At 40.6% G+C, this 18172-nt stretch overlaps 1 protein-coding gene across 1 annotated transcript; it reads left to right on the forward strand.

The window, feature by feature from the left end:
• The first annotated feature begins 8853 nt into the window (after positions 1 to 8853).
• plin3 (perilipin 3) lies at positions 8854 to 18054 on the forward strand. Its single transcript, XM_071544365.1, has 9 exons — positions 8854 to 9002; positions 9819 to 9893; positions 12731 to 12820; positions 13038 to 13233; positions 13689 to 13771; positions 14022 to 14265; positions 15809 to 16149; positions 16517 to 16735; positions 17165 to 18054. Exons 3-9 carry the CDS (start codon positions 12752 to 12754, stop codon positions 17303 to 17305), a joined length of 1293 nt encoding a protein of 430 aa, XP_071400466.1. The 5' UTR covers positions 8854 to 9002; positions 9819 to 9893; positions 12731 to 12751; the 3' UTR covers positions 17306 to 18054.
• Positions 18055 to 18172: the final 118 nt, after the last annotated feature.

The following is an 18172-nucleotide window of genomic DNA, read 5'->3' on the forward strand; positions in this document are numbered from 1 at the left end:
TGTATTTAGAATGGAAAATTCAACCATCAGTCAGTCAGCTGGGCCAAGCATAATACTCATTCTACATTTGAATTCATTTTTGCTCCTTCCTTGGGTGTAATTTGATTCTGCAGAATAGTTTTTGCAGGACAGGCTTTAGTTCATTTCACTTTGTTTTGATTAGAATTCCTCAAAGTCCTATTCACTGTAATTTAATAAAATAACTCAATGGACTTGAAAACTATTTTTCCCCAACAGTAGCCTTCCCTGGGCTCAGGGTCTTATTGTGTTTGCATTGGTATCATTTCATTGAGCTTAACAGAACATAACAGAGGGATAATTTAGACTCATTAACTCTCAATAAGTCTCCAACCAAACGTAATTGTGAGTCTATTACAGTTTGGGGTTGTGTGTGAAACGATATAAATATTAAATCAGTTTGTTCCTCAGTGAAACTTCCTTTAGCATACTCCTCATGCTAACCTCAAATAGAGCTCTATGGCAATATCTTCAGAGGGATAAATGCCAAAATTTTATACCATATAGACAAAATTTTATAGGACAACATCAGTTGACGATGCTGGCGCTGTGCTATATCTGTTAGGAGTTACTGTAAGACCTATGGGACCAGGCCCTGAAACTTCTAGCCAGCCATACCCACTTTTAAGCTGTGATTCATGAATAATGAATTGCAGAAATAATGACTTTCAGGCTTGTAGGCTCAGGCTTATGTGTGTAGCTTACTGTCCTTAAACCTGAGCTCACCATCTTAATATAAATACTCCCAGCATCCCGACAGCTTAGTTGATACAATCTGCTCATCAAAGGCAGCAGGGCAAATGCTTCCCACCTCTAATTTGGGAGAAAAATATCTTCTCTTATTGTTGGACGTGATTTGGCACATTGCTAATTTATGAAAGATTTCGTTCCAAAAGCCTATACATTTTGGAGAAGAACATCGTTACCTCATGTGCTACGCTCAGTTTTCAAAGTGCAGATTATTAGATCCACTAAAATTGAATTATTATATAAGAAGAGACCTTGAAATAACAACTTCATTAGTATTTAATAGTGAGGTTTGCTTTGATGTGAGCAGTTATTTTGAAGGAAACTGCAAGCCTTATGCTGTCTGGATGTAATCTTGTTTGATGTGTTATTGTTATTTATATTATAATAATTCCTGACTGTATTGGTGTTGTTATATTGGGCCTATCATATGGCTCTAGTCTGACATTGTAGTTCAGTGGTCTGACTTTGAACTTTCTCTGGTGTTTTGGTTTGCTTGTTGTTTGCAGGGTTTATTTTTGTTATCTTCATTTACACAGCCTAAATTTGCCAGCACCTGCAATGTCACACTTGTTAGAATTACGGTTATTCATCCTGTCGACCCTGTCATCCCGTTCTGCCCGTGACATTGTAGCATCAACAACTAAAACTTCAACACAAAAAGTTTCCCTTCCTGGGACTCTTGCGCAGTCCAGACGCAACCTGCTAAAGTCAACTTAGAGCTTGACTGCGGTTACATCAGAGGACACCACTCCGTCAGCAGGATCATTATTCAGGCAGTGCAATAGTTTGACCAACACTGGAATATTGATGAGCTCTCCTTGCTCTCTCCATCTTACTCACACACACACAACCAGCATGTCTCAAGTGCCTATACAAACCCGTAGGGCTAAACCGAGGTTTTTCTCAGGTTCTGCTGTCTGTCTTCATGTAACATCCAGCCAACGCAAGTGTTGCTAAGAACAAGATAGCTTTGGGTGCCTGGGACAAGAGAACAAATCAATTCAAAGTGTGAAATGTGTCCGACCCTGTCTTTTGAGAGGGATGTGGAAAACAGCATGAGGATTTTCCCATCTGTGTGTGTGTGTGTGTGTTTGTGTGTATGTGTTTGTTTATTGTGTGCTTTTGTCTCACTTTTTACCTGCTTTCTCCCCGCTGCTGAACTGTTGCTCCACCCCAAAAAGGGGGGAGGGAGAACTTCTACAATGGCTACCAATGTAGCTGCTGCTGTGAATACTGTGTTATAATTTGAAACAACTCACCAAAAGTTTTTTAATCCCCCAGATTAGCTTTATTATACTGGTTTCAACTACTTTGCATAGCAATGATTCAGGACACAGAAACTATGAGCCTCATTCAACAAAGGAACTTCTGCCATTTCATCTCCTGTCAAAGTTTTGTGGAGAATGGGATGCTGACAATAAATAAATAAACAAAAAAACGTTTTGTTCTTTCTTTTCCTTTCATCCCACTCAGTGTGTCAGAGCAGGCAGGCAGTAGACCTGAGCCAGATAAGAAGGAGAAGAGCTGCATGAGAAAGTGAGAAAGCTTAGCAAAAAACTACGACCTTTGATGCAGAATGCGCTTTTTAATCTTTCAGCAACATGGGGAAAAGGGGAAGGGCAGCGCAGCCTCCCCCAAGGTGGGAAGGCAGGAGAGAAGAATGATGTGTGTGTGTGTGTGTGTGTGTGTGTGTGTGTGTGTGTGTGTGTGTGTGTGTGTGTGTGTGTGTGTGTGTGTGTGTCAGAAGCAGAGAGGGGGGGATATGCTGATGCCAAAGTCAGTCTGACTCTTCACAGCAGGAACTACTGTTTCCTAACTTCCATCATTACAGCATCAGAGGCAGAAGATATGAGGATAATATGAAAAGGCCTCACTAATGTGATCACTTTCTCTCCAAAGTACCAAAGTAATCAAAAGGTTCACCAAACGGCCAAAGAAGATACACATGCCATGTATGGGGTTCATGTGATCAGACCCAATTATTGTCACAACCTCAAAGCAGTCATGGGAACCACCAAACCAAACCATCTAATATAGTTCAGTCAGCTAATTTAGTGTTTTCAAATCCCTAATTTTAACATTATAACTGCTTCATTAATTGTAAGAAAAACCCATAAAGCCTTCACACCACCAACAAGCCACAAATCTAATTGAAATGTCTTATAACACCTTTAAGTGATTGGATTTGTAAATGTTTGTTGTAAAATTAAGAAAATAACTTGAACAACTTGAATTCAGCAAATGACAAACTAACATAAATGAAATATATCTAATGAAAGTAGATTTGTCTCAACACTGCTTCAAATATATTTGTACAAACAATTATTTCTTTATTTTGATTAAGTTAAAAGGTGAACGTTTGAACTGAGAACATCAGCATTATTATCCCAATCTGTTGCAGGTTTCCATCAGCTGAATGACAGATAGGATTTGGGAAGTTCAGTCTCACACAATCTAATGAGAAGCAAAGCATGAATTCCCATGAATTCAGTATTATCAAACTCACTGATTGGATCAAATATATGAATAAGGTGGACAGGGCTAATTATGACAATTGAGTTATTTGACCAAGATAGTCAATTCTACTTGGTTCACTCTCTCATTATTGCAAACCCTGCTGGAAGACAATTAAATCTTGACCTGACATTACATGCCATATTATACTTGGGATGGGATGTTGATTTCACTGAAATGGGTATATTAAATAAGACATCCAGTGCAGTAGGGTCACCTGAAAAACTGTGTGCAATAAAATCATTAAAATGCCCTGTCGAGAAATATCCTGTCAAGAGCTGGCCATGCCCAGCCAACCAATTACAGAGAAAAATTGTATCTGATGAAAATACCAAAAAACGACCTTGATAGTGAGTCTCTGCTCAGTGGCGCTGTTCCAATACTCATACAACATCAAGGCAGAGAAGATTAGCTTCATTTTGGATTGTTCATTTTCCCAGTGTTGTATGTAAACAATAAACCAGCAAGGTCTATACAATTACTGAATATTGATGGTTCTGAATGAGAGGGACAATAGGTTCATACGTCAAACACGTCAACAATCATTTCCATGTTCCTGCCTGGAAGATGTGTATATTCAATTTTATATTTATTCACATAGAAAACTTCTTCTATTGTGCAGATGCCTTTCCTTTTGTCACTAATGTGCATATTATTTGGATAGTCACAAAAGGACTTTGCTAGTTCATATCCCTGCACTGACATTTGATTATGCATCAACACAGAAAAAGTGCCGAAAATGGTTCTTCGGAGTGATGCCAGAGAAGAACCATTTCTGGTTCCACAAAGAACCAAGGCTTTTTAAAGAACCATTTCTGCACTACTTTGCTTAGACACCTGTATTATGTTTTTGTTTATCTGCCCTTGTATAGCCTCATTTGCAATTGCACAATATATATGAAGTGGTCACCCACCATCCAATAACTAAGACTTAAGAACCTTTTAATATGTGATTCTTTGGGATATTAAAGGTTCTTGAAAGGTTCTCTGTGGAACCAGAAATGGTTCTTCTACAGCATCACTGTCTCTGAAGAACCATTTTCGGTTTCAATTCGCACCTTTATTTTTCTGTGTGAACTATTGAGTCTCAAAATGAAACTGTGGTCACACTTTATTTGGACAGTCCTCAACTCCCTGTCAAGTGAATATGTGTCACTAAAAAGTCTGAGGAGTTTCAAGAGAGACTCATAATTGTGTGAAAAGCGGTCTACAGATATTCAGTGGCTGGGCTAGGGTTAATCTTAGGGTTAGGGTTGAGTTCAGGTTTAGAAATGAGGTCAGGTTTGGGTTTAGGGTTACATAGTCTGTTAAGATGCAGCAAATAGGCAAGCAACACTTTCTTGAGCATCTACTTTTTGTCACCTGATAGTGTTGATAGAATAAACACTGGACTCTATCCAAATAAAGTGTTACCGCAACTGTAATTAATACTCTAAAGTAAATTTATGTTCTGATTGAGTATAAAGTTTAAATAATAATGAAATATTAAATGATTTACAGCCAGAGGATATACAGACCTGATCAACTCGTAGTAAATTAGGTGGGACCAATCTAGGTGACTGTATTATTGCTGTGAGGTGCTGCCAAGGCAGCCGTCAATCTGCCAATATGAATGTGGTGCAGAGATGATGAGGGAGAGGAAATGAGGAGAGAGAGGGAGGGAGAGAGAGAGATTTGGAATGGTGGGATAAGGAGTGGGAAGAGTACAGAGAGAGGAGAGAAGGCAAGAGCACTTCGGTTAAAGGGAGATTCAAATAAAAGAATACTAGAGAAAATGGTGGAAAAGAATAAAATGAAGGCAGTGAGAGGGAAAGATGATCAATATAGCATATAATAACACATAGATATCTGTTATAAGCAGAGAAGAAAAAGAAAAAGCAAAGAGTGGAGGTCAATATATGGTGAGAAAGCATGCACTTTGCCTCACCTCTCCCAGTCACAACAGATAGCAACGCACCAGGCTTTTTGTTTGGGGAAGGGTCACAGCAGTAAGCCATCACTGTCAAAACACATACAATCACAACACTAAAGCACCATAAATATTTCAGGGCCAGTCGTCTCTTTGCGTGTTTCCTCTTCACCTCGGCTGTGGCTGCTGACCCGTTGTCAAGGCTCTGGGGTGAAATAACCTCAGTAGAATAAACAGGGGAGACCCCGAGAAACAGAAGAGCAGGCGCTGGCATTGAGAAAGTGATGGAAAGTCATAAAGCACAGTAGGAAGAAATTGTGCACTTTCTCTGGAAGCAAGGTTGAGGCCGCTTGTTCGGAGCAGCAAGAAAAAGCTCTCTATTTTTAATAGCTTTGTTTCTTTTCATTTCGTATGTTGCGTGCAGCAACCTGGAGATCCTCATGTACTGTAGCTGTGGCTAACAAATCTTCTTTTAGGTTATGTTTTTTTAAGGTCCACTCAAGGTTCCCCACAAATCACTTTTCCAATATGTTTCGAGCTGAAGGCACAACAGTCGTAAAATGTCTGTAGCCAATTAAGTAAAGTCCTTGCAGGGCAATTTTACTGAAAAGATTAAAGACGGGCACTCCCACAAAGAGTTAAATGCATAAAGTTAATGACTTTTATAAGCTTTCATTTTGGGCTTTCATTTTATGAAAGAATAAGGACGTGCTCATACTTCCTTGCAATGTTGAATTGTTATGCCCTCTGATGCACTTAATTAGTAGAGTTTTTCCATTCCGTTGTCTATTTTGCTTTGAATATGGACAGATAGACCTAAGGCTATGGAGGAAACAAAGCACTCTGAGATGGAAAGAGAGAGAGAGAGAGGGAGAAAGAATTGTTATGATAATGTCACAAGCTATCAGATTCATTAGGGAGTGTGAATATGTATTTAATGGAGAGTATTAGATGAGTCAAGAGAACATGAACATAACATAACATAACTATATCATCAACTAATTAATCCTAATACTTGAGTACACATTTTTGTACACCGCATTTCTCCATATTAGTCCTAGACTGGCCTCAGTCCAATTACTGACTCATGATATTCTGATCAATAAATCCCATAAGCAAGAATGTTGATAAGAAACAGTGTGCTTGCCAACATGTGACTCATGGTCAGCCTCCTAACTCTTTATCACTTCCACATGATGGAGTAATTCCTGCACACATACAACTCCTGCATCAGCTCAGCCATGGTTATGGCTTATTAATATGCTATTGGGCAGAATATAGTAAGGGCAAAAGATCATATCAAGTTTCAACCTCAAGATGATTTGTAGCTGTGTTGTATGTTACTGATACCTCATGTTGCAAGCCTCCGGAAATTTGTTGCAGGATGTTGGAAATAAGATTCCCATCAATGGTGTAGTGCAGATACGCCAGTGAGATGAAATCAAGCTGCGTCGGTCAGATATGAATGGACGGACGGAGGATAATTTCTGCAGATTGAGGCTTCTGACATTACAGACGCTGCAGAGCATCAGTTGAAATTGGAGGAAAAAACGATAAGGGCAAAACGCGGAGCTAAATAAATGTTTGTGATGTGATCTCGGTGCAACACACCTGAGACATCTGCTTCACATGTAAACATGAAACACAGCAAATGGTTTTCATTACAGAATAATTGTAGTTCTGCTTTCGCTGCTCAGCTCAGACCAGATCCTTGCTAAAGTGCTCTTTGATGATGATGGATATCTTACTGAAACAATTAATCTTCCACGCGAAAGGCTCCGGACTTAAGTTGCACCTGGGATTCAAGCCTGGTGATCCCTTTAGGATTTTTTGCCCAATTTGTTGTGGTTTTCAATGGTTTATTTGTGGTTTTTAATGAATTCTGCAATAATATTCTATATATTCTACAACTGAACAACTGAATGCCAAATGTAGGCTATTGTATTGTGTGTGTGTGTGTATGTATGTTTGTGTGTGCATATTGTCTACTGCATTGCATTGTACAGTATATGTCGTCCAAGCAAGGGCACTGCCTTGACACTGTTTACAATTGTGCTGTTTACTGCAATATGTTATGGTGGTTTGTGTCTTTATTTTCTTTTTATGGCTTAGTGACCTAGGAAAAGGCAAAAAAACATCTTAAATCTGAATCTTTATAAACAAGATTTGTAGTCCAGTTGCCAATTTAGTGTTGTTATCTTGAGTGGTATGTCTTCAGGCACCGGAGAGAGAGAGAGAGAGAGAGAGAGAGTTGAGGAGAGCGAGAATGATCATTTTCTCTGAGGGATGAGTGATTTTCCTGTTATCTACTAATCTTCAATTACTCAATATCCAGAACAATTTTGGCCTCAATCAACTGATCCAGTAGAGCAGAGTTAAGAGTTAAGCAGGAACAGATGAGGGCCTTCGGGGCACATGTTGGTAACTCTCTAGTCTTGGGAAATGGGGGGACTGCGGTGTGCGTGTGTGTATGTGTGTGTGTGTGTGTGTGTGTGTGTGTGTGTGTGTGTGTGTGAGAGAGAGAGAGAGAGAGAGAGAGAAAGAATGTGTGTTTTAGTTAGTGAGGAACATTTCGCAGAGCTTTAAATCGCTATGCCATTCATAAACATATCAAACAATAACAGTAGGAGTCACAGCACTTGGCTCCAGAAAACACACCCATGTTTCCCATCTCATGCAACAATATTTCCTCTCACTCTGAGCTGTTTACTGTCACGGCCCCTGCCTGGTGTAATGACCAAAACTGTTACCAGTGCAGCATAAATTTCAAACCTGACAAAAACTGAACTACAGCAGGTCCTATTCAGTGTATTTCTGATAGCGATATTAGGAGTAATCTGTTTCCTTTCTCTGGAGCCTGGTGGTTGGGAAAATACAAAGAGGCACATAATGAAAACTGTAATGACTTATATAATGAAAATCTTCTCCTAATGAAATGGGGGAGTTAATAGAGCTCTAACGTTGAGGCTGTGCCGAAGATACACAGCAACCAGCGAAAGAAAGACACTGCATTACCTTACACAGTGATAAAGTACCCAGTGTTTTGTGAATTTCACCTCAAGAAGAAAAGTTCTGTGAAAACCGGATCTGAGACTGCATTTAATGAATGTAACCATTGTCGTAGCCCATGCTGCTTTTCTATCCATGCCCCCATTTTTCCTCCAGATCTTTAAATATTTAAATTTTTAATATTTAATCCAAAATAGACATACTGCTCTAAAGTTGTAATGCATCTGCAGCAAAAAAAAAAAAAAAAGATCTTGAGATTTCGCTCGACCATCTGAGTGAGAGGGAGATAGTGGCTCTGTGTGGGCGAGGCTGCAGAAACAGTCTAAATTGACTTTATGGGTAAAGACTGCCCTCTCAGGGTTCATTTTATCAATTGCACTTAACATGACTGCCTGGCTTTTAGCTCAGTCAGCTGGCTATGGAAAGAGAAATATCCAGTGTTAGGGGCTATTCACAGTGGATCCGCTGGTGTGACACTTCAGCATTAAGTGTTTCATTATTTCCTCTGTCTACGTTGATACATTTTACGTCTTCAGCTGCTGGTGCACTGTATCATGTCAGAGTTTACAACTTACTACACATGTACTTTCGCTTCCGTGCCCTGTGATTTAATTGGTTCAAACTTTATGCAACAATCCAGCACTCCGCCTTTCTGCTCATATTGTGTTGCTCAATAGTCCGGCAGAAAGACAGAGGGCCTTGTTGCAGGGCTGGACTGGCTTTTAGACCAGTATTTCACTGCAGGTCACGAGAGGACAGAAGAACAACAGGCTGCCAGCGAGGTCAGCGGCTCATTTGACAGGTCTGTTTTGTTTTTACGCTTAAACTCAACCTGCAAAGTGTGGTGCGGCTATCCAACATGACAGCCTCGCTAACGTTACCTGTAGGCGACTTCCTTGGAGGCTTAGGAAACAACTAATTTTCTCACTAAGCTTGTTATCGGCAAGTGTTACCTTTCACACCATGTCGCGATAAATTAGGAACAACCGATGAAAAAAAGGGCAGGTTGAAGCTGGAGCGGTTTGTTTGCTAAAGTAGATAGTTCCTCTTCTGGGGTAAAGTTCATCAACCGGTCTGTCAAGGGAAAAAAAAGTGGATGAAAGAGGGGGAAACAGGGGAAATACGCCCTCTTGAGATGAGGCTGTTTCTGTGTTGAAGAGCGGTAGATACAGTAGTCGGATGAAAAGTGATTAAAAAAAATATATATATATATTCTCAATAGAATTGTCACAGTTTGCTTTGTTAGTCAGCTGCTTCAGTTAAATCATGGTTTTGCTCCATGTTGCTCTGACTCATCAGAGATTGGACATCATTCAGACTAATGGGAACACTGACTATTTTGTTTTGGACGCTTGTTTGTGTGGTGTGTCACTGTGGTGAGGTGATGATGGGAGAGCTTCTGATTGAATGGTTTTTGGCCCATGCAGAAGGATTTCAGTGATTTGGATCTATTTCAGATACAAATGAAATCTCCATGAGGAAGAACCAAGAGGTCTTCCCTCGGCAGATTCATCCAAAGAGAGTGGATTCCATGGTTTTACTTTGTTCTTTAGGGGCTTTTTTCCACATTAACATTACATAATGATCACTTCTTTCTTTCTTTCTTTCTTTCTTTCAGATCAACGTTAGCAGTAGGTCTCGATAACCCACAGACTAGTGACCACTCCTTTGCTTCCGCGCTGACACTGTGAAGGCAAGTATCTCAATAGTTTTCCTGGAGATATACTGATTTGTCCATCTCTACCAAAGGTCACATGTTGCCCCAGCTCAGAGGGGAGTGAAGCTTTTTCTCTCACCAGAGTGTACTCAGTGTAAAGAGAAAAAAGCCGGTGTGAGGAGGTGAAAAATACTCCGAGAACAAAGTAGGAAGAGGAGCCCAGACAGCGGTTTTGGGGTGTTATAGTGCAATCACTTGTCAGTTGAGTGAATCCTCTCCACACTGTCAGACAGCTTAGTTTCAGCCTTCCCCATAACTGTCTTTGGAAAATGTCCAGGAAAATTATCTTGGTTTTATCTCGAATGTGTTGTCAGGGAACATAATCTCAGACTTTGCTCTGGGAGTTGTGACAGTGCAAGTGAAGATCTTATCAACTGCCTCTCAGACAAAAAAGACAAACAACATGTTGCATAAGAAAACTGTTGCAACAAATTACAATTCGCAATCATGCAGATGGTCTGAGAGACGGCCTCAAACAGCAGAGGTCATCAAAACATCTGAAGTATTTTATTTCCTCACACTGTCTAAAAGGATGAAATGAATAAACAATAGATCTGTATAAAGGTCATAGATGAACAAGAACAGCATCAACAGGGGATGAGGCCCATTCCCCAGCACTATAATTACAATATCCTCAACAATTGCTCCTGTTAGGAGGATTTGTAGTTTATCTGCCTGAGCATTGCTGAAGGCTGAATCGTGAATCGTGACATTAGTTGCATGCTTTTCTGCTGAAGTAATCACAAATGAGACGGCCTGCCCATCACAATTTCACAAGCTCTCTATCCAAATTGTTTTATTTACACTTTGTAAAGACATTTTGAAATTGTTGTTTACATTCTAGCAAGCCAGTGCCATTGCTAGAAAGATTTGTGGCTCAGAAATAAGCTTAATTCTGCACAGTCACACTTTGTTTTCATTGAACTTTTATTTACTACATTGTATTGTGGTTGTATTGAATTGTGAATCCCATATTGCGTATCGAATCGTATCATGAGATAAGCATATTGTCCCATCCCTAATAATGACATGGGTCATGTCTTTATTGGACTCCTCGGCCTTGTGCATCTGGTCACACATGCTCCAGTGCAGACAGGTGGGGTTCGGTAGAGCTGTGATCCCTGTCTCTCTCTCTCTCTCTCTGCCATCTGGCAGAATGCAGAGAGATGCCTCCACATGTTGTGAGCACCAGAAGGACAAGGGGAAAGTTCCTGCTGTAGGCTCTCTGTCCCCACAAGGATGATCCTGTTCTGGGGCGCAGTGCTCCCCGCTCTGCCAGGCTCTCGAGCAGAAAACTCCCTGGAAAGGCTGGCGAGCTGCAGCCCCAGACCCTTCTTGTTTTGATGTATGAAGTTGAGCCTGGAGCTGATCTGAAAACGGCATACAATTTCTCTTCATTATTTCAATAAGAATAGAAACAGAAAAAGAAATTGGACCATTGATTGAATTAATTTGTGTTATATTTTAGCCTATTCTATGATCCAATTAAGTATTAGGCCTAGTTTTCATTTAAAGTCATACTTCACTGCATTAATGCAATAGGCCTAGTTTTCATTTAAAGCAATTTTTCACATTGGTAATTCGTTAGGCCTAGTTTTCATTTAAAGCAATATTTCACTTTGGCAGATGATATCACATTTTGCATACATGCTTTTATATGAGCTTGTGAACAATCAATCTCTGGCATTAGCTGCCCGGGGGGTCCGTCGTTCCCACCAGCGTTCATGGCTTTTTTTCTGACTCTTATCTTTAATTTCAAATAGGCCAACTTCTACATCCCCATAATTTATCCTCATAATTTATCATTCTTTTATTCCTTTTATATTATATTCATATTAGGTTTTCAAAATGAAAGCAAGCAGCAACCCCCTAAGGAGCCAGTGTTGGTGGAGGGTACTGCACACGTACAAAAAAGTGGAATTATTCAGACAAGTGCAATATTACATTAATGGAGTGGGGCAGGGCTCATTTTTATTTTACTTTCTTGGATGGAACTTCTGACATCTTACTTGGGTGATCACCTCAATCGATGCTGAAGCTCAAATTATCTTTGACAGCAGAAACAAATCATGTGTGTCTTCCCAGGGTGTTGCCACCGGGACTGACTTTGAAATCAACTTTGACAGTTATTTATTAAACATTTGAATACCCTCACATTCTATAGCTTTTCTTAGTTAAATTGTGATATAATTATGATTTGGTAAGAAATTCCCCTTGGAAACATCAGATCTTCATAAAATGTTTGTTAGTGTCCAGTCGAGTGGTCAATTGTGAAATCATCTTTAATAATCGTTATAAATGCTTGCACATGCTTATCCTACACCTTGATATACATTTACACAGCAGCAGTGGCCTTATTTGTCCCTATTTTCATGAACAAATTCTGCATTTCGCCCAGACTCTGAAGCTATTTAGACTTTCAGGGAGCTACACAGTAGTCAAATCATAGTCCTGTTGCAAAAAGTTTTAGCTGCTGGATATAAGCAAGAAAAACAATATTCCTATCATATTTCATTTTCAGACTTAGACTTCCAATTTTGACATGGTCTAGAGACTTGCGAGAATTTTAGTCTAGGGTGCAGTTTCATCCTTATTGCATCATACTGTTGACAAATGAAATATACATGGTTGAGTTTCTATCTATATAAAACCATCTGACAGGACAGTGATTCTGTTTCCAACTTCACAAGACACTTCACAAGATAAAGTATTCTAGCCATGTAAACAAAGGATGACAGAAAGATCTGTTTCATCATGATAACCATGCCATGCAAGGTGAATCTCTGTTTCTGACACTCTGTATTCCATGTCAGAGATTGAGTCCAGCAGTCACAATGGCAGACAGTGAGAAGACTAATGAGACTGGAGCTGCAGCAGCTCAGCCAGCCGATGGAGACCAGCAGGTGAGGAGCACTGTGACCCAAAATGATGTTACAAAACAGGAGCGCATTATAAACTAATTTGACGCTCAGTTCTAGTTTCATGAGTTACTGTGGGGAATTAATCATAATCCCTAAGAGAATACTCAAAATCAATACTGAGAAGAATATTTATGTAGACCTGATTGTATTTCAGAATTTTGATGCCTTTTCAGTAACAGTAATGGTTGCTTCTTCCCAGAATGTTGTGTCCCGAGTAACCAACCTGCCCTTGGTCAGTTCAGCTTGTGGAGCGGTCTCCAGCGCCTACAGCAGCACCAAGGACAGCGTGCCCTTGCTGAAGGGGGTGATGGATGTTGCAGAGAGCGGGGTCCGGACCCTGGGAGCAGCTGCCACCACAGGCTCCAAGCCCCTCTTGGATATGCTGGAGCCACAGCGTAGGTTCCACTCACTGCCCAAAATCTGGTGTAATGTATGTGTAATGAAGGTGTCTACATTTACAACATTGAGACAATATACTGTGAAAGGATATTGCAAACTCGTTGCACATCACAGATGTGAAATTGATAATCGTACAACATAAATAAAAATAAAAAGTCAGATTTCTTATTGAGAACTACTAAGAACAGAATTTACCCATCTTTTGCTATAGCTGTCCTCAGGCATTTAAATCTTTGAAGATGTTTTTATTGACTCTGTATGAAAATGTACAGTAAGCATAAAACAACCACTGTTTTTGGTTTGTATGGAAGTCTCAGTTTCCACTAAAACAGTTAGCAGAGGATTCTTGTTACTATCAAAACAGTCACAACGATTTTACCCAGTCTAGAATCTGGTTTAACCTGATTCCTCTCAAATTCCAAGAACATTACTATTGTGCACTTACTTTCAGTTGCTGCAGTAAATGACTATGCCATGATGGGCCTGGACAAGATGGAAGAGAAGCTGCCTATCCTTCACCAGCCAGCAGACAAGGTCAGACGTCTCAAAACCTATATAGTGTTTGTCGTCAGTGATGTCGTCAGTCTTATTACAGAGTAACAGCCCTTGTTATGTGTGATAACCTATATCAATCACTTGTTCCCGGTAGTCAAAAGCACCTCAATTGACGTGTCTCCGTGGTTGTCATGGAAACAGCTACATAAAAAATACTTTTATAGTAGATGAAAATAATACCGCCTATTGCTTTTCAAGCATGGCACATCATCTCCTCTTTCTTCCCCAGCTGGTGTCGGACACAGTGGGCATGGTGTACCAGTCGGTGACGGGGGCCAAAGATGCCATGACTGGGGCTGTGATGGGAGCTGTGATGGGTGGGGTGGAGCTGACCCGGGCAGCCGTCAGCGGAGGCATCAACACCGTCCTGGGGACCCGGATGGGCCAGATGGTCAGCAGTGGGGTGGGCCTGGCCCTCAGCAGGTCTGAGGACTGGGTGGACCAGAACCTGCCGCTCAGTGAGAAGGAGCTGGGTCAGTAGCTGAGCTAAATGTGGAGAGCATAATCAGTCTAAAGGCCAAGGGTGATGATAACCCATATGTGCACCGCTGAGGCATAGACAGGTGCGCCTCAACAATTTGATTAAATGAAGCTGAAGCAAGGTTGCAGCAATAATAGCAATTAATTAATCATGAACACTGAGTGGTCAATTTGTCCAGATTTAACATAGATGATGGTAAATGGGTAACATTTTACCTCACTGTTGCGTTAAAGCTGATAGGTAACAATGGTGATGCTTACATATTTTGTACAAACAAAAGGGATTACTCTCTCTTCATTCCTTAAATTGCCATTTGTGATTATTACCACCTTCTTGCTCCACCTCCTTGATCTGACTTTTCACTGTGAAATGTAAAATAACTTTAAGTGCAAAACATGTTATACAGTTGTGTATTTAGTTCTTTTTTTATACATTTGCATCTCTGATCAAAAGATTAATCTGAAATAAAATAGAGACCATTAGATATTGATTGTAGCAAAGTATTTGGTTCCACATTAGTATTTAAATGGCAGTGACATCCCGTCCATTTTCAGGTAAGCATACATATTGGTACAGCTTTGCTTAAGGGAGGAAAATTAAGACATTTAGTGCAATAATTACACTCATATCCCTTACACACCCCCTAGCTTAATTTTATACAATATGATGGGCAAGCATCCAAATAGTAACTGACATGACTGTAATTGTAAGAGTGCAACATCTGCCATTTACTATGAGAATCAATAGCTGCTAGCGTGTGTGCTTACCTCATTGATATATTGATCAAATAACTTTGATACAACTGTCCCCATAGGTTTGCCTGTATGTAGTATTTTATCATCACAAAGGCAAGTCAAGGTGATGTGGCAAGGTGGGGGGGATCATGATGTCGAAGTGTTAAATTACACTACAGTGACTGAAATTGAACGCATGAATGGTTGATGCTATTCATAGCTGAGGAAGGCAGGACATTCCAATGAACTCTCCATCTGTTAACTTGGCCCATAAACCTACTATGATTTCCAGCACTCACAGCTTTGACACCTGCTCCGGTGATGTCATGTTACCACGTCAACCTGCCGTACTCAAGAGGGCATTCTCTTCTCTGATTATGAGTCCGACAAAGATGCAATGGCAATCCTATCCGTTGGCAGCAGCAAAGTGCCCATAATCACAGTAGAGAACGTCCCCAAGGGTATTATGGGTTTGTACAGTGGTTGAAATGGATGAAAGGTTTTCTTCAAAGTAGTGGTGTACATACATAAAAAATAAAAAAAACAGGAGAGAGCAAGACAGGCTGCTGAGTAATTCCCTTTTTCCAGAAGAGTTTGCATAGCTATGTATAATAGTGTATAACATATACAACAGTGAATTTTCATCAATGTTCACACTTAAATCTTTAAAACCTTCTTTAAAATGCTAGATAACCCCATTACTTGAAAACACATATTCCTCTGGAAATAGATTGTCAATATATAAGACTAATACTGTTGAAATTATGGTTGAAAAGAAGTGATGTGCCTTCTGTCTTTCAGCCGCTCTGTCTGAGCCGGCCACAGGTGAGCTGACTGCCCCGTCCTCCAGCCCCAGCTACTTTGTCCGCTTGGGTAAACTCTCTGCCAAGGTACAGGAGCGAGCCCTGGAGCAGTCCCTGGTGCGGGCGCGGCATGCCAGGGATGCCACCTATTCTGCTGTGGCTCAGATTACCAGTACTCTGGACCTGCTGGAGAGCACCCGCACCACTCTGGGTACCGCCAGTAACCAGATAGGAGGAGCCCCGGAGCAGCTGCTGCAGCGCTGGACGGAGTGGAAGGAGAAGCAGGCTGGAGATGGACGGACTGAAACAGAGCTGGATGGTGCGACAGATCAGACTGAGGTCAGGACTGGAGGCTTGGAGAATTGATTCAGAGATTCCAACTCTATTGCACAGCATGTTTATTTATATATATATATATATATATATATATATATACACACACACAGTATATAATATGTATAAAAACACTTTGGCAGTCTCAGTGTCTACCTGTTTGTAAATGGTCAAGGGAATCCAAGGTGACTTTCACTTTGAGTACCGCTTGAATGAACAAAAAGAAATCACAGCTTGAGAATTTGTCTCCGTCACGGGTCAAGACCAAAACATGGCCCCTGAAATTTAATAATAAATCAGACTGAGGCATTCTACTGTTCAGATACATCAGTCATTCATATATATTTTTTTTATTTCTGTCTTCTGTCCACAGCAGCTGGAATGGCGGGCCCTCTCCATGGTGCGTGGCCTCAGCGACCAGCTGCGGTCAGCGTGCTCCGGTGTGGTGTCCAGTGCTCAGGGTCTGCCAGGTGTGGTCCAGGACCAGCTGGCCAGCGCCAGGCGATCAGCTGAAGACCTGCACTCCTCCCTGGGCAACACCAGCACACTCACACCTCTCCTCCTGGAGCAGAGCCGTCACCACCTAACCCAAGTACTAATCACACCAAGCTGTCTTTACCTCAGTGTTGTATTTAGCTGCATCAACTCAGCTAAATACAGTTCAAAGCTAGAATTTGTTTTCACTTTTGTTGCACAACTAGAATCAGTTAACACATACAAAGTATATTAGCCTCTCCATCACCTTTCCATTGATACTTAAATGATGTCCCTAGAGAGTCTTTGGGCAATCAGGTATTATAAAGGAAATACTGCACACACACATAGCCCATCCATTCCCAGTAGAAACTCCTCATTCATATGTATTTATGAATCTAGGGCACACTAGCTTGTGTTGCATTTAGTAAGGTACACATGTAACCTCAATATTTCAGACACCCCACAGTAAGCATGTGATTTGAGCTAAGGTATTTGTGTCGTCATGATGGTTGTTGTGTTGAAAGTAATATGTTCCTGTTCCCAGGTGAAGCAGTCTCTGGACGGTGTCATGGAGTATCTCCTGAACAACACTCCGCTCAACTGGCTGGTGGGGCCCTTTGCCCCGCAGATCACTGAGAGAGGAGAGGGAGAGCAGGCAGAGGAGAAGGCTGGCCCTCAAAACTAGGCTTGATGACGTTGTTCTGTCCCCACATGGGTTGATTTAGTGTGGTGAGAGAAGACTGGACTGATGTTTTGGGTGGATTGCTTCAAAAATACCTGCTTGCTTTAATGAAGGAGGCTCTAAATTTGTGTTATGTTTTCTTCATAATGCACCAGTAAGTATTTAGTATGTACTTAATATGGACTTGATAGTTGACGCTACCACATTCGTATTTTGAAGTTAATGACATTTGAATATAAAAACAAAACACAGAAAGCGCTTAACTTGGGTCTAAAAGAATTGATTGATTTGTGCACTTTGTGTTCTGGAAAAAACAGAGCAAAATCTTTTTTTTTTTCTGTTCTTTTTTTTTTTTTTTTTACATATGTTTTAAGATAAGGCTGTGTTTTATTGCCATGAACTTGACCAAAAAGGTCTTTCAAAGAGTTATATTAGTAGCTAAAAATTATAGCAAAGAAGGATGATGCCAAATTTCTATTGAATGTAAACTCCCAAGACCATTTTAGGGGCTCCAGGTTTCCCTCCACACACACACACACACACACACACACACAAAGAGAGAGAAAACAGGACAGGCATCTCTAATGACATCTCTTGTCAGAATGAGATTTATAGTACATTTCATGTTTTGCATTTGCAATTTTAATTTCAGTATTTCTGTGTTTGCACTCTGGGTTAGTGGAAATAGCAGCAGCTAATCATAATGGACAATGAATGAACTGACGTGTCAATAAACTTGGGACATCATACCATCTCAATGTCACACTTAAATACATTCATGAGTGTCATGTTTTAGTTTTACTTTTGTCAAATGCATGTTGGTGTTGGGGTGGACTTTGCTATGTAGGCCCGTTTGAGGGAAGGATGAAT

The sequence above is a fragment of the Centroberyx affinis genome, unplaced genomic scaffold (genome assembly GCF_046629955.1).
Source record: "Centroberyx affinis isolate AG114_WGS23_722 - 3 ecotype Tasmania unplaced genomic scaffold, CSIRO-AGI_Caff_v1 ptg004545l_1, whole genome shotgun sequence".
Taxonomy (NCBI): Eukaryota; Metazoa; Chordata; class Actinopteri; order Beryciformes; family Berycidae; genus Centroberyx; species Centroberyx affinis.

What these genes read in the sequence shown, in the direction of transcription:
- plin3 (XM_071544365.1), top strand. Translation starts at nt 12,752, where the DNA reads ATGGCAGACAGTGAGAAGACTAATGAGACTGGAGCTGCAGCAGCTCAG. An exon ending in CAGCCGATGGAGACCAGCAG is followed by an intron (nt 12,821 to 13,037) that starts GTGAGGAGCACT and finishes GCTTCTTCCCAG; the next exon opens with AATGTTGTGTCCCGAGTAAC. An exon ending in GGATATGCTGGAGCCACAGC is followed by an intron (nt 13,234 to 13,688) that starts GTAGGTTCCACT and finishes ACTTACTTTCAG; the next exon opens with TTGCTGCAGTAAATGACTAT.